Source organism: Xiphophorus maculatus, chromosome 14 (genome assembly GCF_002775205.1).
Source record: "Xiphophorus maculatus strain JP 163 A chromosome 14, X_maculatus-5.0-male, whole genome shotgun sequence".
Lineage (NCBI taxonomy): Eukaryota > Metazoa > Chordata > Actinopteri > Cyprinodontiformes > Poeciliidae > Xiphophorus > Xiphophorus maculatus.
In genome coordinates this window covers 23496215-23517050 of record NC_036456.1, presented here as the reverse complement: position 1 = coordinate 23517050, position 20836 = coordinate 23496215, and the positions used below count along the sequence as shown (strand labels likewise).

Sequence of the window (20836 nt, the reverse complement as noted above, 5' to 3'; positions counted from 1 at the left end):
CACTGAAATGCTTTGGGAGTCTGTTAAAAAAAGTTAATTTATTTCAGTTAAGTACATTCATAAAGTTGAAACTCATACGTTAGTTTTGAGGTTTTATGGCGTAAGGATAATAAAAACCATTATTTCACATTCAGTGCAAGTAGAGCAGTAAGAAACTGCACTGGGTTGGGGCTCCTTTGCATGAATTACTGCATGAACAGCAGAAGAGACCCAAAGCATCACTGACTGTGGAAACGGCGCGTTATGACAACATTATGTTGCTTTGTAACTACATATTGTTGAGAACAATAACGTGTTATCAGCAACATATTTGATAAAGTTGTTGTTATAAAGTATAACTGTGTTATACCGTTAAAACCACTTTATAAACAATATATTGAAACAATTTGTGATTAGCAACATGTCACTTTAACAAAAGTCTAAAAAGTTAGTTTTTTTACATATTGTAACAAAACATTGTTGATATTCTGCTGTATAGCAACAATCTATTGTTATAAACAGTATGTCGTTACAATGTTATAAACAATATATTACAAAGCAACATTGTAACAAAGCGACATACTGTTATTGTAAAACAATGTTAACAGCAATATTGTTGCAGTTTAACCTGTTATAAACAATGTAACTATGTTAAAAATGTTATAAAGCAACAATGTAAAGCAACATATTGATGGTTTACAACTTATTGTCGTTAATATATTGTTTATAACACTGTTGTAAACAGTGTTATAAACATGCTACAAACCACAATATGTTGAAACAATGTGTGATTAGCAACAATATGTCGCTTTAAAAAAAAAAGTCTAAAAGGTTTAAACTTTTTTTATCCCAAACAAAATGTCAAAAACTGAAGAGTTTAAACTACTGTGAGGCCACAAAATTCATTTAGTTAAAAATGCAAAAATTAGTTTGATATTTTTTTTAGGTTTCACTTAAGTGATATAAAAATCAGTCTGTGCTGCGGTTAAACCACACCCTCGACTTGTGAGTTTCTTTACTTTCAGTAAGAACTCCAACAAGTAGAAGAAAGGAAGCTTAGTAAAAACTATTTATTTCCACCCAACATGTTGAGACACCTGGCTAAACCTCCACAGTCGGCGAGCGTCGCTCAGTTCCTGTTCGCCGTCCTGAATCGGGTTCAGCGGCTGATAAGCAGATGTGGTCGGTTCCTCGACGCTTCATCGCGTTAAGCAGCGTTACTGTGCAGAATGCTGTCCTTCCGTTTGTGGTTTTAAAATATAAATATATACACCACAGAGCCGTCAGAAAGGTTACGACAGCAGGGTGCGTCTCCAGCAAGGATGAGGAGGAGCCTGGATGGTCAGGATGAAGAAAAACCGTCGTCCTCCAAAACGTCTGAGAGCCTCAGGCAAAGCTCAGAGAAAGACGGACGCTCCTCCGGTCTCTGCAGGGAGAAAAATTAAACTTCAGAAGCTTCCTCCAGAAAAACAGAGCAGAATCTGGAACTCTTAAAGGGCCGGTATGTTTTTTCCAACCTCATTTTATACAACAATAAAGTAACTGTGTTGCTCTGTGGAACAAACGCCAAAATGGAGCCCAAAACTTTGCCAAGAATTTTTTATCTAGTTTCTAGTGCAAATATCTCAGTACTCTTGAAATGTTAACTTACAGGTAACTTTTCGGCAAAAATAGGAGATTATTGCAGTGTGAAATATTTACAGTCCAGTTAACGTAGGTGGAAGCTTTAACGATATTTACTTACTACATCGATAGTTTTACAAAACAGAAAACAGGAATGTTGTAAAGGAAATAAATACATTTCTGTTCTGGCTAAAACAACAAAATAAATTTCTTTTATCTACAACAATAAAATAAGTCTCTTGTTGCTGTTTTAATTCGAAGTTAAGGATTGAAATAACAGAACTGTCCACCAGATGGCGCTACACATTCAGTAACGAATAACCATAACTCTGTAAATAAGACCTTTTATTATTAAACATATGAAAATATTAGTGCTAATTTCCATCTGCAGTCCATAAAAACAAAAATTATGCAATTAATACCATTTACAGACAGGATTGCTATACATATTGTAAAAAGTATATTCAATAAAAAGGCAGTTAAACATAAAACCTCGTCCCACTTTTGTCATTATGTAATCTTCTTATTGACAATAGTCAGAATTTCTTTTTAGATTATTTTTAAACTAAAAATATATCAGATTATTTACTTTAATACATATTGTTTTTGTTAACTCCATGTTAAAATTTTCTCCAAAGGAATGTGCCAAGTGAAAAATCCCAGCATGTAATTTGTGCCGTTTGCTCTGCAAAATGGAATCAGGGCCTGAAATCAGCGAAGCCGTAAAATGTCACAGAAAAAGGCTGAAAAAGCAAATATCTACAGTTTTTCTTCCTTCCACTTACGTTGTTCCAACAGAGCTGCATGATGTCGTACAGGGCGGCCGTGGCCATCTTGGGCCGGAACAGCCGATGGCCGTTGGTTACCATGGCAACCACTTCGTGATTGAGACTTTGGTCGAAGGGCATTTGGCCCTCTGTGAACACCTCCCACATCAGCACGCCTGGACACACACAAACACAAGCATGTTAATGTCTTCAAATAAATGTTCTTGTTTTAACTCAAAGAAGTTTTAACATCAGACAACGTAGATATATATAAAAAAATAAAATATCTGTTTTCAAATAATGATCAGAACCAACCCAATGCTTTTGTTGTATTTTTCCAGGTTTAGTTTGTCTGACAATAAAATAATCTGGAAAACAGTGTTGGGAACATCATCGCTCATCTGCTAATAAAACACTTAGCTTCTGCTAGTCTAGCAATAGCTTACGCTAGCTTTAGCATTAGCTTCCTCTAAATACCATGTTGGTTTATCGTTTTAGAGTTAGCACAATTAACGTTGACTCATTTAAGAGTGAGTTTCTCAGCTCTGTTCGGGTGTTGATGTGTAAATGTGTTGCTATGCGGTTTGAACACCCTCACCGTACGACCAGACGTCCGACTTGCTGCTGAACTTGCAGTAGTTAAAGACCTCAGGCGGAGACCACTTCACAGGAAACTTGGCGCCTTTGGTGCTGGTGTACTGGTTGTCCAAGACGTATCTGCAAGAGGAGCGTTTAATGGCCGCGGATTTGTTTGAGTGATATGAAAATAATCAGAATATAGAGTCATACCTGGCCATGCCGAAGTCAGAAACCTTCACCACCATAGCGTCGTTCATCAGGCAGTTTCTGGCCGCCTTCACAAGACAAACAGCTCATAAATGAACCAGCAGCAGTGGTTGCAAAGCCCCAGTCAGAACCAGTGAAGAGACGTACCAGGTCTCTGTGGATGAAGCTGTTTGCCTCCAGGTACTCCATGCCCTCGCAGACGTCCAGGCACATATCGAGCAGCGACCCGAGGCTGAAGCTGCCGCGCCGCTGCCTCAGGTAGTTCACCATGCAGCCCTGCTGCATGAACTCTGTGACGATGTAGATGGGCCTCTGCTGGCTGCAGACGCCGTACAGCTGCACCAGCTTGGGATGGGACAACTTCCTGGAGAGACGGCAAGAGAATGACCGGACCGTCATGAGAAAATCCAGGCTTTTGTGTTCATTCACATTCACCCTCGTTAGTCTGCTCTAATTGAACCAAGAGCATTCGGTTCAATCGTCTGTGGAAGCGCAAATGGACTCCGATACAAACTCTGGTCCACTTAAAGTCTCTGTCTCGGTTTAGCTGAAGTGAACTCTGGTTCATTTCAAATCCATATGTGAACACCAAGCGAACCAGAGCCCGCTCCACAAGCAGGAAGTGGGCTACAGCACAGGGCATTCTGGGTAAATACAACCAAAACAAACACACTAGTCTGGTGCCAGTGGGAGAAATGACTTGGAGTCTTTTACCAAAGATGGACAAATGCTACAATCGCAAAAATCTGAGGCTACTCCATCGTTGTTTACATTTTGAAAAGAAGGAAGTTACGCTGAGTGGCTGCATTTCCGTTACAACTTTGTCGATATTCCGCTAACGTAAAAAAAACAACACTATTTTGGAATTGCTGTGTTTCTGTTAAATAAGAGACAGAATTAAAATCACACAAGTGTTTAAATCACGTCATGTCATTAAAAATATGCCACTGCATGTTCCAACTACTTCCTGTTGTCTTTTTCGTGGTTTCCGCCAGTAGTAACATCAGGTTGTTGATCTTTTGACTCGTATGATGCGAAAAAGGAGTTTCCATTGGAGGGTAGCAAAATAAACCAATTTTGACTTAAACACTTCATCATAGCGCAAAAACATTTTAGAAAAAGAAATTACTTTTCCATTAAGCAAAATTTATTTTCCCACCCACTTTGGAAAACACTGGAAACATGTTTCCAACCCAACTCAAATCTGTTTTGTTTTTTTTAACAAATCTGATTATTAAAAATGTTTTTAGTTGCAGTACCTTTCACTAATCACTAGATGGCGACAATTTAAGAGTACACCACTCTAGTAATTCTAGTTTTGTTCGTTTTCTGGTCCTTACATCATGAGTTTGGCCTCTTCGATGAAGTCCTCCTCGTACATGGCGCCCTCCTTGATGGTCTTGATGGCCACCTTGTGCTGCGACCTCCACATGCCGAGCCTGACTTGGCCGTACTGACCGCTGCCCAGCTCCTTCATGAAGGTCAACTCGCTCGGTTTGATCTCCCACATTTCTGCAGATACAACAGATCCAGGGTTAGACGAAGAGCAGGTGAAGGTAAAAATACTGTAAAATATGTCAACTAAAGTCCGACGTAAAGGCCTTCAGGGCTTTAGAAAGATTAAAAATAATCTGGCGGTGCTACTCACCGTAGCTGAAGCCTGCCGTCGATGGACCTGACTTGTCCTGCTTTCCTACAGGATATCTGAGCCTGGCTGCAAGACCTGAAGAAGAACAAATTCACACATAAATTATCTGCTATTCAAATATTTAAAGGGGCAAAAATTAGTATTTTCCAGCCACATTGTGCCATTTTATAAGCTACGTCCACCCAGGCGTTTAGCACAGCTGACTTGTTGCCATGGAGGTTGAAGGATTTCTCAAGCAGTCATGAAAGAATCAAGGGAGTAATGTTAAATATGATGTAAAGCTAAAAAAAAGTCAATTTTACATGATGCTGCCCTGTAGAGAATTAAATCCTCTCTGTATCTCACGCCAGATTGTGTTAAAACTTTGAGTTTGATTAAACAGCTTTTCAAAGAAAGAAAATAATTAAACATAAAGCTTAGATGTAATGTTTGTGTTTAGTATTGGTTAGCATAGCATGGGTTTACATAGCGATAACATAGGTTAGCATCGGCTAAGCTCCATTCTGCTGGGTTTTCTGTTACCGGCTCCGTTGTGGCTGTGGTACTCGATGAGTTCAGGGATGGAGCTGAACAGGTGTTTCTCAGCCAGGTAAAACTTTTTGGGCGTGCATTGCGTCTCTTTAATGTGATAATGTTTAATCATTGGACCTCCTTCCCTACAAAACACAACAAAACAGCAGATCAGAGGGAGGAATAGAAACAAATCCATGTTAAACTGAACCGGACCTTTTGGTCTGTAAGCAAAACACAAGGTGAGGAGGAAAACTATCACTGCACATCTATTGCTATGTGTTATAACGGCCTAGTCCAAACCTAACTAAAGCTGGGAATCTGAGGTAGACATTGGTGTTCACAGATGTTTTTTGCTCATTATAACTAAACTTCGGCTATGTTGTAAAGAAAAATGGTTGAAATATTGAACTGGTCAAGACAAAACTTCTTTACTCAACACAACTGAGGTTTGGTTTAATTAACATATTTAATTTAAATTTTAAAAATGGCCTAAATCCAAGAGCCAGCTTGGAAACCCCTGATTTCCAGTCAAATCAGGAGTTTAAATATATCTAAAAAGCTAAATATTAATTAAATGAATTAAAACAGAAGTTTTGTCAAGAATCTAAAACGGACAAAACCAGCAGAAACCAGTTATTTAAAAAGTAAAATCAAGGCTAACAGGATTATTACCCAGATCCTGCTTTGGTGTAAAGAGAGACGGTGTATGTCGACGGATGGCTGGAGTCTCTCACAATGAAGGCTCCTTCTTTGTCCTGCAGGGGGCGACAAACACAAACAAACCAAAAATATTGGTTATTTTTCTTTAACAGATAAACTGATTGATATTTAACTGATGAGATTTAAATCAAAGCTTCTGCGTTTGAATCAGTCAGATTATGAAGGTTTACGTTTGATAAAAGTAAAGAAGCAGAAAATAAATAATAATAAACACTGACCTCCTTCCTCAGCAGCTCCTCAGCCATGTTCCTGTTTACTCCTTTACTGTACCATCTGAAACAAACGTTATAAGACTTTTATCACTTTTACCACGTAATCTGAGAGATTACCTTATATTTTGTAATAAATGTCAACCTAAATGTGACTTTTATTTTTTTTAAAATGCATGACAAATTCAAAATAAGTGTTAGGTTCTTGTGAAACAAAAACAACTGCAGGTGAAGTTGGTTTAGGTTCATATTTGTAGCCTTTACAGTAAAACTAGCGCATTAAAAGCACATTAGTCATTTAGCTGCGCTGTGTCTTAAAAAAATCAACCTGAGATTTACGAAACTGGACAGCAAAAAAAACCAACACATTTTATTTGTAAATAAATCACTTGTTTGCAAATTCTTGCAGCAAATCTAAAAGATTTGAAAGAAAATCCAACTTGGAAATCTGAAATATTTAGCAGAAATGCTACCTGACGCCTTATTGGCTGGACTTAGTAAACCAGCCAATCAAGGAGCTGCATTTGCTTTTTACCTGGCTCTGATTGGCTGAATCCTCGAAGAGCGGCAATGAAATAAACCGTAAACGTTAGCGCTAATGGTTTCTATTGCCTGTATTACTGCTTATCAAGGTGTATCTGGTGTTTTAAATATTAAAATAAGCCATTATAAGAGTTTTTAGAGGATAACTGAAGTGTTTGCAGGCAACTATGGTTCCTGCTTATACCTATAAAAGAGAAAAACGTTTTAGCAACAAGCAGGAGCTATGAGAGAGTTAGCTTATCTTGGGCTAGCTCTGTAGCTACTCTGCTTCAGATTTAACTACTGGACAAACTCACCGCTTTACTTGTCTTTCTTCTTCTACTACTATCCAATGCTGAATTATTTGCATACAAAGTTATTGCTAACCTTGTTTTTGTCTCTTCAAGCTTTCATTGTGAAGGGCCAAACCTAAAACTTTAAATATTGGGTGAAAAGTAGAAGCAAAATATTGTTTTTATAGCATCTCTTGGTTTTATCCTGATCAGTTAATAAAATACATTCACACTAAAAATTTAAGAAAAATGTTTAGGATGAGAGGGAAAATGCCCTCTCATAATGTTAATAAATAATAAATTTGAACAAAAACCACATATAAAAAAACTCTTGGCACTCCTGCTGTTACTTCTACATCAGCTGGAAATAAAAATAAGTTTCAGTTTAAGTAGCAACAGACATCAAAGTGAACTTTTACTTTCATTAAATAAACACAATCTTCTTAGTCGATCTCCCTTTCACTAAATTTATGATCAGTGCGAGTTAATAAAGTTAATGACTGATGAAACCTGCAGACATTTAGATGAAATCAGCAGCAGGTTTCAACTTTGAACTAGGAAATAATTAAGCCACTTACGCGAACTCCACCAGGTTCCCAGACGTTTTCTCCGTCACGTAGTTACTCGGGATGTAGCCTTCCTCCCTGAAACAAACCCAAAATATCTAGTTTAAAAAGTACAAACAGTGGGAAAACAATCTACTTTATTCTGCACAAAGTAATTTTTTTACATATTTAACTGAAAATTGGATTAATTTAACCACCTTTCCTACTGAGGCGTCCAGCTCTTTACATTGAGACAATACACTGCAAAAACATAAAACCTTGCCAAATATTTTTGGTCTAATTTCTATTGCAAATATGAAATGAGACAAAACTAACTTATAAGTAGCTTTTTAGCAAGATAAAGGAGCTTGTTTTAAATAAATAATTCCTTAATATTGATAAAAATGTCTCGTTTCACTAGTAAAATTTTTTAATCATAAGTGAAATAATCTGCCAGTGAAACTACTTGCTTTTAATCAATATTAATGAATTATTGATTTAGAACAAGCTTTCTATATCTTACTGAAAAGTTTCATGTAAGTATTTCAAGTGTAGTAAGATATTTCACTTAAAACTAGACAAAATTACTAGGTAAGAGTTTGTGGTTTTGCAGTGCAAAAATACCTGGTTCTGACTTTTTGGTGAAAACCAGGTAGATTGCATCATCTGCATCCATAACAACAATGTTCTAGTTTTACATTGACTAGCTTGGGTCAGCAGTAGAGCATGTTAGTGTAAAGCACTTAAATATTTAAGGTGCTACAGAGTTTACTTTCCATTGCCATCCGTACTGTAACACAAACTATGAGCACAAATAAGTACGAAATTAAATTTGTCAAGGGATAATGTGACAGGAACTATATTCGTGACATGAGCTACTTCGCTGAGATACTTTTAGATCATCAAACATGCACATTTTTTATAGTTTATAAATATATCATGCTTGGTGTAGATGGCCTAAATCAGGGGCGTCCAAACTTTTTGAGACCAAGATCTACTTTTTCTCTCACCAGCCGGCTGAGATCTTCCTCATGACATGAAGACATAAAAACTGTAAATTAAACTCTATTGACTTATTTTATATGAGAATTTACATCAGTTATAGCAGAAATAATAAAGTGATAGAAAATCTAATGCAGTTTCTTCCTCAGTGAGATTCTGACACTGGGAGGAGGTTACTGGTTTCTCAGTCACAAGCTGGTTGCAAACCTGAGGCCAGTCAGTCAGTTATGGTAGTTCTGAACTTTGGTTTGTTTGTTAAAATTTTATGAAATATATTTGTTCTATTTGATGTTTGTTGTGAATGACGTAAACAACGAGGTAATTAGTCCAACGTTTAGAAACTACAGCGGCTGTAATGAGCCACAGCAAAGGTAAACAAAGGTAAAATAACCTGAACAGGTGATCAACTCAAAACCACTCCTACCTTTTTACTCTCTCTCTCTCTTTGTAGTTTTAGTACACCTGTTACCGTGGCAACCGCCTGCTTCCCGCAAGCCGAGTAGAGATTACGTTAAAAACATAACATTCAGTCCGTTACGATATCAAGTTTCCAGGCTTGATATTTATTTCTCGATTATTAATCAGTGATCACAGCGATGGTTGATCAGATAATTTAAACTCCTGCTCTGCCAGTCAGTCGGTCTTTGAGTCGCTTTTTGTTTGTTTTTTATTAATGGAACCAAAACACACTGAATTGCGCAACACCTTGTTGAAACAATAATTACTGAGATTATTCATTTTAACACACTTTATTGATTTTTTGAATTATTATTCTTTAATGAAGCTACAAACATTTAGGATCTTAGTGGATATTTTGATAAGCCTGTCAGAAGAGGAAGTTCTGGTCTCTGCTTCCTGGTTTCGTTCAGTTTGTCACCTGTTGCCGAAATCGACTCAGAACCTTCCTGCGATCGACCGGTCGATAAAGATTTACAGTAAAAATATTTAGATTTCTTAACTGGAAAAATATGACCCCTGATTGCTTATGATTTTGGCTCACAGAGCCAAAATGGCGGACAGTTAACATGCTTTGCGTGACCTCTGCTCCAGTGTGTGACCTCTCACCCGTACTCGTTGCGCGCCCTGAACCAGTTGACGTCACATTTCTCCAGGATGACGTACTCTCCGCCGCAGACCAGCTTCAGGTCGTGCGGCTCCATCCCTGGGAAGTCGTAGAGGGCCACCACCACCTCCTCCTGCTCCTCCTCCTCGTCATCCTCCTCGTCTTCGTCCTGCGGGACCGGAGGAGGTCGGGGCCGGCGCTGCGGACAGCAGGACGGAGAGTTTGCGTCAGCGTCTCTGATTCATCGGCTGCTGCTGCTCGTTTTGTTTACTCACCGTGTTTTCCTGTTCAGGAATCGGAGGCAAAGGTTTTCTGGAAACTAGAGGAAGAGGAACAGAAACCGTCAGTGAAGCAGAAAGTTTCAACGTTTCTGTTTCGTCTTTCTTGGCCGGATCACTGTGACCTTTGACCTCGAGCCGAATGGTTCTCAAGAAGCTCTAAATGTTACACTTATGTAACATTTTTCCATCCTCTCAACTTTCTGTGGATATGCATAAAATTGCAGCACAGTTGACTAAATTAAATGACTGATTGATGACGCCGCGTCACACCGAACAGGAAGCCAGGAGGCGGGGCTTACTGTCTCCCAGCAGGTTGTACTCCTCGCAGCCCGGCGCCTGTTTGCCTGCCTGGCGACAGCAAAGCCAGAGGCCCTCCAGCCAGAACTGGGGGTGAAACTTCAGCAGCACGCCTGCGTTGTGTTGGATCTCTGGAAGCAGCAAGAAGAACAAAAAGAAGACGTGAAGGAGAAATTAATAATAATATAGGATTTTTCTGCTGTATTAATAATTTTTTGCCTTTATGTGATCAAATTAAGTAGGTATAAATTTAGTTTTATGCTTAGTGTTTGATGTCGAAACGGATAAATTGACCGACTGCAGTGGATCTGTGTTAAAAAATCAAACCAGATCAGTCTGCAGACAGACGGTCCACTTCCTGCCAAGTGAGCGCTTTGAGCTAAAAAAAAGAAAAAGCGACAGCGCAGTGGAAACAGAGGGGGCTGCAGAGGAACCGGTCCCAGAGTGCGGCTCAAAGTGTGAAAACGTTTCAGGGTAACATCAGAGTATCTGCCCTCAACGCCATGATCATCAGAACGTGATCAAACAGAAACATTATGGAGGTAAACAGAACCTCATCCGGTCCAGTAGCTGCAGAACAACGGCGTCCATTACTGTCCAACACCAGGGAGATTAAAGGTGACCCACTATGTTTCCTAACAAACCAAAAGTACCTGGTAAGATTTTGTACTTTCTTTTTTAGAATAGCTCTACGGCCTATACAAAACATGAAAATTTATTTTTTGTAATATATCATTTAGAAAGAGCTTCTTTAAGGTGTCTTGTCACTTTAAATCAAAGGAAGCTGCTGCTGGCCACGCCCCCCAAACTCCAAATTTACACTTCCACCTTAAAATGGCTGCAAACAGATGAACAGTTACAGCTTCTGGATGGCAAGTCAACAACAAAACACTTTGTCTTTTCCACCAGCCATTGTACAGCTGACCAAGCGTGCTGGAGTTCCGCTTAGGTTGCTAGGTTACGAGTGGAATTCTGCTGGGGTTGCTAGGTAACAAAACGGTTAATCTATCGAAACACCAATAAATGAAAAAATAGAATAGAATTGAATTTACTTTATTGATCCCCAAAGGGGAAATTAATTATTAGTAAACAAGCTAAACCGTCCAAGATGTTTTTTAAAAAAAATATATGTATACATAAATGTGATGTATTTTAAATATGAATAAATATAAATAAGTGAAATAAAAACAATTAACTTACTGCTTAAAACAGCGAGGTGATTTTCGTTTTAGGTGTTTTTAGAAGCAGATGAGACCAAAAAGGGAACAAAAATGTGAATTTTGCATAATAATTCCCCTTCAAACCCATTTCTGATTTCCAACAGCAGCCTGGCAGATTATTTAATTGATCAAATATCTCAGATAAAATCTACAGGAAAAAAAATCCATGAAAATGTGAAATTTTCATCAATGAATTTGAGTTAAATTCTGCAGAAAAATCCAGTATTACAGAAGTGCTGATGACAGCCGATGGGAAACAAACGGATGGATGAAAGAGTGAATTTTCTTTCTTTATCCAAACCTGGAAAACACTTGAATCAACTTCCAGACTTTTCCAGGGAACCTTTACCCCCCGGCATCCTCCAGTGGTTCTAAACCACTGGAGGCGGCCATCTTGGTTTTTCTCATGACTCGTCTGCTAAACTTTCAGTTTGACTGGTTCTTGTTTTTATTTGACCCACCATTTTTGAGCATCAGGACCCACAGAGTTCTGCTCTTCTGACTGGGAGCGAAAACATACAGCGTGTTGGTATCGTACACAACCTGGACACAAACACAGAAACATTCAGGAAGATTTGGTAAGATGTGGTGAATCTGTTGGTCCAAACGTTTGGTCCAAATCATCAAGTCTTGAAAAGGCCTAAAAATGTTCAGCAATAAACTAAACATGCAATACTTTGAACAACTACAGTAGTCAGACTTCATGTTGGAAAGAGATGTGTAAATTATTATAGCTAATTTTTAAAATAAATACTTCTAAAACCAGTTTAAACGTTAAAAGTCATTCTTTCATTTATGGAATGTTTTAGGGTTAGAAAGCAGATTAATGTGATTCAGTAACAAGATAAAAATCCTGGAGAAAGCGACTCGGCAACAAACTGGGAAAATAAAGGTTAAAATGATAAATCCAGTTAAAGTTTAGCGTGTTTACGGTCAGTTGGTCTGACCGGGAAGCAGTGAAGGATGGAAAAAGGACGTTTGTAGGTAAGAAGTGTGTGGGAGTAACTGCAGCTCCTCTCTTCAGTGAGCCGAAACGCTGATCTGCAGGTTAAAGCAGCTGCAGCTCGGCTCTGCCAGCGGCAGGTTTTCTCTGATTGTTATCTCGGCGCAGACGCATGACGCCTTTTCATCTCCAAACGCGATGAGAACATCAGTTTTCTTCGTGTTTTAGCAGAATGCAGCGGCGCTGCGTGTTTTTGTTTTACCTGGAACGGGTATTTGTTCTGGCAGGGGATATTCCCACCTCCAATCTTCACGATTTCCACACATTTGATGCGGCTCAGCTCCACCGAGCCCCTCTTGAACTTCTTCTGTTGATGGAAAAAAATGCGTCAGAAATGCTTTTGCTGTTTCTTCACAACAACATGTCACTGTCAGCCGACAGACACTTTGGTTTCTGAGCTTGAGTTTATCAGATGAGTAATGAGCAAACGCTTGTTTCATTTCTTTCTTTTTTTAACTTGATGATGATACCTAAAAAAAACTGTCATTTCCTCTAGAACAGTTTTTGACGCCTCACTGTAGAGACATGTGGGCGTAAAACTGGATTTCTTTCAAACCAAACTGTAACTGTCACTAATGTACAGTAAAATAAAATGTTTAGATAAAAATGGAATCCTTTTAAATCTACATGAATAATTTTTGTATGGTTTTGTATTAGATTAAGGGTTAAAATAATAGTAAAGTTGAAGCTGAATCTTCAGAAACACATAAAGACGATTATAAAATCAGTCTTCTATCACCTTCCAGACCTCTCAGGTTCTGGTTCTGGTTCTGCTCTGCATCCCCAGAACCAGAACCAAATATGGAGGATTAGCATTCAGCTTCACAAATGTGTCTCAACAAACCACAAATCTGGAAGAAACGTCCAGAAAACTGCAAAACAGTCAAAACACCGAGTGTCTTTAAATCGAGACTAAAACCCAGCAGTAAATGAAACATTGACCAACATTTTGAAGTGCATTTGCTTGATGAGAACCACTGTAGATACACTGAAAACAACACAAATTCTTACCAAGTAAATTTATCTGGCTTCTACTTGAAATATCTAAAGACAAAACTAACTTAAAAGTAACTTTTCATAAAGAAATAGTAATTTTTCATCAATATTAAGGAATTATTTTACTTCAAAAGCTCCCATTTCTTTCTGAAAAAATACTTTTAATTTAGTTTTGTCTTCTTTTAAGTGCAGGATGATATTTGCACTAAAAACTAGACCAAAAATACTTGGTAAGACGTTGTGTTTTTGCAGTGTACAGGCTACATGTAGGCCTGTCATGATAACAAGTTTACTGGACGATAAATTGTCCCAGAAGTTATTGTGAATAAACAATATTATTGTTGTTTTGACACCATTTTCAAGTAATGTAATGGTGATGGGATAGTAAAAAAAAGCAATAAACTTTAAACTGTAATGAAAATTTAACACTGGAACTGGAAGACATTTTAAATATCCAAAGTAAACAAACAAATAAAATTGTCCTTTAAAAAAAAAAAAAGAAGTTAGTTGAGACCAAATCACCAGACTGAAGACTTTTTTATCATTCAGTTTTTTGTAGAAAGAAGCAATAAATCATGGAAATGGAAATTATTGATTCCATTTTAATTTCTCATGCGATTAATTAATTTATTTCTTACTGCGACAGGTCCAGCGATATGTTACCCAGATTTCTGTTCAAACTGAAATCCTGTGTTTGAGTGTAAAGCTGAGCTGCCACCATGTTGTTGTTTTTAAATAAAAAAAGAAGGAAAACATTACAACCTCTGGTTTCCCTTCGTAGTACGTCAGCCTGGTCTTGGTGAGGACAAACACTCGCTCCTTGTAGTTCAGCGGCGACGTCCTTTTCTTCTGCTGCGAACGCTTGATCAGCGTCTCCTGCAGTAGCGGATCGGCACTCATTCTGGCTCCACCTGCAGCATCTGTCCGTCAGTCCATGGCGCTACGCCGCGAAGGGACGCAGCTGGGCTGAGAGGAAATGCAGCAGCAGTGACTTTAAACGTCAACACTGGCCTAAAGACGCATCGTTTCTGGAAAAATATTTTACATTTACAGCCAGAGATAAATTAAATGTCTTAAATTAAAGCATATCCATGCGTTAGAGTGGCCTAGTCAAAGCCCAGCTCAAAATTCAAGTGAAAATCTAAAGGAAGACTTAAAAAAAGTGACGTTTACATGGTGTTGTGAAAACAGAAACAGGGAAAAACGATGAAAATGGTAGAAATAGTCACAATAAAAGATTTCTTGCAGCTGCAAAATTTTAAAAAATTTCAGTCTGGAAATTCATGTTAAACTTTCTCAGATTTAATTTTTAAAAATTCTTTGAAAACCACGTCCACTGTCGCCACATGCTTGCTTGGGAGGAAGAATAAACCTCCAAATTAATGAGTGAGTTTCCTTAGAAAGAAAACTTGTTACCAGTTGGAGAATAAACAGATTTTACAGAATTTATTTTCTATTATTTGTACATAAATTGAAATTGATCTTGTTAGTTTGTAACCAGCTGCTGTGAATCGTGCTGCTCACTTTCACTGGAACTTGTTCCTCCAAAATTAGTTCCACAAAAGCGAGACAAATGGGTCATTCATTCATAGAACCGGGTCAGAGTGACCAGAAAAGCCTTTGAGAGGAAATAGTTCTGCACACAGAGAGAAAAGGAAGAAACAGAACCCGGCTCCTGAACCAGAACTCTAGACGTTTTGCTTAAAAGTCGACCCGGTCCGTATTCGGTTTCAGCTTCTGGACCGGTTCTCACTTCCGTCTGTGTTCTGGATAAACGCAGCTACTAGAAGTGGGACGTTAATCTGCTTTGATTTTTAACAATTTCCTCAAAAATAGTCACATTTTTGGAGAAAATTCACGAACCTTTCTAGAAAATGTGAAACAAAAATATCGTCAAATATTACAAACAATCACGACTGTTGATCTGTCACCATAAATTTTACTGGATGGTAAAAACTCCCAGAAGTTATTGAGGGTTGAGATTATTTCCAGAATGTTTTTTAGAAAAAGTTTTTTTTTAACTTGAAGTTTTTTCTCAAAAATTTCAGAAAATTTCTGAAATTTTCTAGAAAATGTTCAACTTTTCAAACTACTAAATTTCCTGATAAATTACTGAGATTAGTCTCACAATTTCAGATTTTTTTCTAACAAATCTTTGAGTTTTCAGACTCAGAAATTTCCTATTTTTGTCTAGAAAATTTTGTAGATTCATGTTAAAATATCAGTTTTTTGACAAAAATTATTATTTTTTTCCATCTACAACGGCTCTCTATGCAATCAGATCCTCCCAAAGATCAATAAACTTTATATTCTAACAAACATTTAACACTGGAACTAGAAGACATTTTAAATATCCAAAATAACATCAAAAACAACAAATAATGGAGACAGAAATCTGTAAACTAATTAATCCTTCATAAAAAGGGCAAATTGAGACCAAAGCACATTAACTAAAACTGCTCTAAATGCACCAGAATTGGACAATCAGCCATTTTTCATCTATTGTCCCTTAAAAATCGGGTCAGTTTTTAATCTTGAAATTCCTCCATTTTGGCTTCAAAGCTGCAAAATGTCCCTAGAAAATAAACCTCACTAATGTGGTCACTGATTCCCTGAGCCACAATCAGCTGGTGACAGGTTTCCTCCTTAAACATGTGAAAATGGTCAACTACATCCTGGGGGGTCAAAGGTCATGAGATTTCCTCTCACTCCAACAGAACCAGTTTCATTCCAACAGAACCAGTCTCACTCCAACAGAACCAGTTTAATTCCAACAGAACCAGTTTCATTCCAACAGAACCAGTTTAATTCCAACAGAACCAGTTTCATTCCAACAGAACCAGTTTCATTCCAACAGAACCAGCCTCACTCCAACAGAACCAGTTTCATTCCAACAGAACCAGTTTCACTCCAACAGAACCAGTTTCACTCCAACAGAACCAGCCTCACTCCAACAGAACCAGTTTCATTCCAACAGAACCAGTTTCACTCCAACAGAACCAGTTTCACTCCAACAGAACCAGTTTCATTCCAACAGAACCAGTTTCATTCCAGCAGAACCAGTTTCATTCCAACAGAACCAGTTTCATTCCAGCAGAACCAGTTTAATTCCAACAGAACCAGTTTCACTCCAACAGAACCAGTCTCCCTCCAACAGAACCAGTTTCATTCCAACAGAACCAGTTTCATTCCAGCAGAACCAGTTTCATTCCAACAGAACCAGTTTCATTCCAACAGAACCAGTTTCATTCCAACAGAACCAGTCTCACTCCAACAGATCCAGTTTCACTCCAACAAAACCAGTTTCACTCCAACAGAACCAGTCTCACTGACGATAAATCGTCCCAGAAGTTATCGCGATAAACGATAATATTGTTGTTTTTTGACCATTTTCAAGTGAAATAACAGAAACAATGGAATAATGAGTTCAGAATATGTTCTTAAATAACAATAAACTTTCAATTCTGATGAATATTAAACACTGGAACTGGAAGACATTTTAAATATTCAGAATAAACAAACAACCAAAACTAACAAGTAAATTAAATTATAAAGTATCTGCAAATAAACTGTCAGTGGTAAGAAGTTATTTGGAACTAAAACATCAGACTGAAGATTTTTATCATCCAGTTCTTGGTAGAAAGTGGAAAATAAAAGCAAATGGAAATTATTTTGTTTTAATGTATCATGTGATTAATTTATTTATTGCGTCAGGCCTGCTGCTGACATTGTAATCTGTGTATCATCTGCATAGATTTGACACATAATCTTATTTCCTGTAATAACCTGAATTAGCATAAAGATACACTGCAAAAAGACAAAATCTTACCAAGTATTTTTGGTCTAGTTTAAAAATCTAATTACACTTGAAATAAGACTAAACTAACTTATAAGTAACTTTTACCAAGATGTAGGAGCTTAGTAAGATTTTGTGTTTTTGCAGTGTACTGAATAAAAAGTCCTGGTATTGAGCCTTGCGGGACTCCGTATGTAATGAGACGTTACCTACTGAAACAAATAAACCCCTGTTCTTCATGCTAAGGAATTCTTAACTTAAAACAATCTCTTAAATCTCGATGGGAAGTTACTAGAAAGTTTGTGCACTTCACAAAAAAAAGACAAAACTAGAAACTAGATAAATATGGGAAAGAGTGGAACATGAAAAACATATGAAATCTGAAAAAATATCTGTAAAAATCTAAATAATTATAATAGTAATACATATTGAATGTAAAACTTTGTATTTGCACATTGTGGATTACATTGTTTGCAGATGATATTGTGATATATTAGAGAGTTGAGAGAAGAAACTCCCACCGTAACCACATGTCTGTAATCTAAATCTGAATTTTTTTGACATAATGAAGCTGCATATTTTATCCCAACAGAAGAAAGAATGTGATGAATCGACCGTTTGGCTTCCAGCTCAACGCGATTCCAACGTCCATCAGAGCCGCTGATAAGAGAAACTCGATTATTGCTTCCTACCTCAGAGAAAAATGTCATTTCTAGGTTTGTCAACATCAGTTTTTTTATTCAGCGGGATAAAAAACGAAACTCACTTCCTCAGATCAGCAGCAGCCTCTGCAGCATCAACGTTTAAGACTTAAATTTAACGAAGCAGAAGTTGTTTCTTTCGCAGAATTGATGTTTGCTGAGAGGAACTGAATGAGATCGGGGTTAAAGAGACAACAGCAATGAATCAGAACAAACGAGCCGCTCAGAACCGCAGCTCGGGTCGGCAGAGACCCGGCAGCAGCTCAGAGCAGGTTGGAGGAAGAAGAAATGCATTTTTAAAATCCTGCTTAAAAACAGTTTCCAGCAGGAAGATACTGAAAACAACAATCAACCTCTAATTCACTGGGATCCCGTCTCTCTTTAAAAAACAAACAAACAGCAAAGCCTTTAAAACTGCTCTGGACCAAACTGTGAATCTGTTTGGGTCCATGCCAAGTTGTGAAACGGAAATTACTGTTGCATAGCAACATTTACTCATGACTAACTGGAGTTGGTTTCAAGAATTTCTCCAGAACTTATGACTTATGATTTCTGAAGGAAGTTTTACCTTTTCAATGCAATTTGGCTGAAATGTGCAAAACTTCTGCAGAAAAAAGCTGAAATCTTAACACCTAAATGTCAATCTTAAATTACATTACTAATAAAATTATTATTCACAGTAAACAACATGGTTACACAGTTTTTAAATGGGGACTGCATTCATGCATTCATTCATTCATGAAGGAAATAAAAAACTATCCAACCAAACGTCGGTTTTCATGAAAACTTAATTGCTCTCTGAACTGGAAAACCAGTTGTGCAACAATTGGCAGCAACGGTTGCCCTCAAGTTATTTCAGGAACTCAAGAGTTTAAAGTTGTTAAAATAAATTTGATTTAAAAAACGTTATTTATCCTAAAAGGTAATTAAATGTTGCGATAACTCGTATAATCTGAGTTTCTTCAGATGTTGTGGACGGCTGGAAGGATCTCCAGTAGCAGTCAGTATTGCAGCGATTTTGAAGAAGCCTCTGACTGAAGACAGTCTAATGACTTCCTACCAGCTCAGTGTTCAGACGGTAGACGTGATGTTCCAAATAAAACAGAAAAAGTCCAGGATGACATCATCAGCTGTTAGCTAGCTCTGCTAATCCTCTTCCTTTGCTTTCGCCGCTCCTCTCTAAATGTTTCTGCTTCTCTCTCCACATCCAAGAAGCTACTCTTAACTCCTCCAGGTCAAAGTTCAGATATTATTTAATCTTTTGACACACTAATCAGCTGCTCCCAGTTGTAAAAACAACACCTTGTTGCCACGGTTACGCATTATAACAACGGCTGAAAGTGAAAAACGAAGAAAAGAAAAAAGATTGTTCGGGCTGCACAGCGTCCAGAACCAGAGGGAGTAATCGTCCCTCTGTGGTCCAGATGCTTTCTGGACGTCTGAGTGTTTCTGGACTTCAGTCGCCATCTTACCTCAACGCTGGTTTGGAAACATTTCTTCACCTAATTGCTGAATCCATCGTTGGAAAACTGGATTTTGCACTTCAGGCTTTTTTTTGTTTAGTTTTAGATATGAATGATGATTTGAAACTTTCAATGTGACGAAAATCTGGAAAAACGGAACAATTATCCAATACGTGTGTCAAACTGAAGGCACGGGGGCCAAATATGGCCCGTTAAAGCTTCTTATGTGGCCCTCTTGACTCTCAGTCAATCAAATAAAATAAAATCAAAGCAGTTTTTATCTTTATAATACCAAATTTTAAAATGTGAAGATATATCAAATACTAAAAAGTACTTATTGCAGCGATTTATTAAAGTTTTAACAGATTTTTTATGGGTTTTATCAAAATATTCTGGTACAAAATGGGTTTGACATCCCTAATTTAAAAGATTAAATATTTAAAATACTGAAATCAAAGCCAACATGGGAGCAAAATGAGGTAAAATATGTCATAATGAATCTGTTTATCGATGTAATTATCGTTCTGCGGCGGCATCCATCTTGGACCGGACATGAGCTAATCACAGAAACCTGAGTATAACTGAAGGTTCACCTAAAACCAGCAGATCCGCTCAAACATCACGTCCTCCTGTGACGTCATCAGCAAGTACACCTTTTGTTGTTTTTGTTTACACACTTTTTTAAAAAAAAAAAAAAAATCACATTTCCGTCATTTATTGTGAAGGAAATCCAGACTTCCTCACCAAGCTGCGTTCATTTTTAAAGTTAAGTATTTTCAGTTCTAATTGCTTAATCGAAACAAGTTTTTGATTAAAAACATTTAAATAAACTCTCTATTGAAGTCACGGTGCGCAAGTTTCGCAAATTGATTGACTAAAACGTGTTTCCGACGGCATTTGAACGCAACACCAGCGTGATCGCACCTGTCCTCAGGTGTTCACAGTTTACACTCAGATCAGCAGAAACAGAAAAACACAGTAAAGCTCGTTCTCTACAGCCTGGATCGATATCTCTCTGATTGATTATGTCTTTTTCATTGATCAGATCGAGTGATTTTTAAAGTTCTGGCTCTGACTTGTTTGGGTTTTCCACGCCGCCAGAGTCCGATCAGAACCGAACCGGCCGCGTTTTCTCGGACTGCGAAGCGGTGAAAATGTTCCGTCTTACCTTGACGCGTCATGCTCCGGGTCGCAGCCGAACCTCTGGCCCCTCACGATGTGAAGCAGCAGGGTTGAGGAAATGAAGAGGGAGGGAAGGGAAGGGGGCGGACACGCCGCGCAGCGCCACGCCACGCAGCGCAGCACGAAACCAAAAAACACGGAGAGAAAAACTTCCTCCTGCTCACAGGCGCCACCGCGAAGTCACACAGAGAGCAGAGGAAACAGGTCACGGCGTGAAACTGGAGCTG

At 38.0% G+C, this 20836-nt stretch overlaps 1 protein-coding gene across 1 annotated transcript; it reads right to left on the bottom strand.

Annotated features, from left to right (window-relative positions):
* Window positions 1-18: 18 nt before the first annotated feature.
* On the bottom strand, window positions 19-20727 carry tec (tec protein tyrosine kinase). The gene is made up of 18 exons (XM_023346936.1): window positions 20596-20727; window positions 14230-14433; window positions 12674-12778; window positions 11930-12011; window positions 10251-10379; window positions 9946-9989; window positions 9673-9869; window positions 7639-7704; window positions 6255-6309; window positions 5989-6071; window positions 5326-5459; window positions 4804-4878; window positions 4496-4667; window positions 3303-3519; window positions 3159-3223; window positions 2968-3086; window positions 2388-2545; window positions 19-1405 (listed from the first exon to the last, which is right to left on the bottom strand). Exons 2-18 carry the CDS (start codon window positions 14365-14367, stop codon window positions 1322-1324), a joined length of 1923 nt encoding a protein of 640 aa, XP_023202704.1. The 5' UTR covers window positions 14368-14433; window positions 20596-20727; the 3' UTR covers window positions 19-1321.
* Between the last annotated feature and the right edge of the window lie 109 nt (window positions 20728-20836).

Bases quoted from the DNA above. Each gene is read 5' to 3' on its own strand.
- tec (XM_023346936.1), bottom strand. From the start codon at position 14,367: ATGAGTGCCGATCCGCTACTGCAGGAGACGCTGATCAAGCGTTCGCAG. The intron at 3,087-3,158 runs GTATGACTCTAT...CTCCTCTTGCAG, and splicing joins TCTGACTTCGGCATGGCCAG to ATACGTCTTGGACAACCAGT. The intron at 1,406-2,387 runs GTAAGTGGAAGG...TTCTCCCTGCAG, and splicing joins TGCAGCTCTGTTGGAACAAC to AGACCGGAGGAGCGTCCGTC.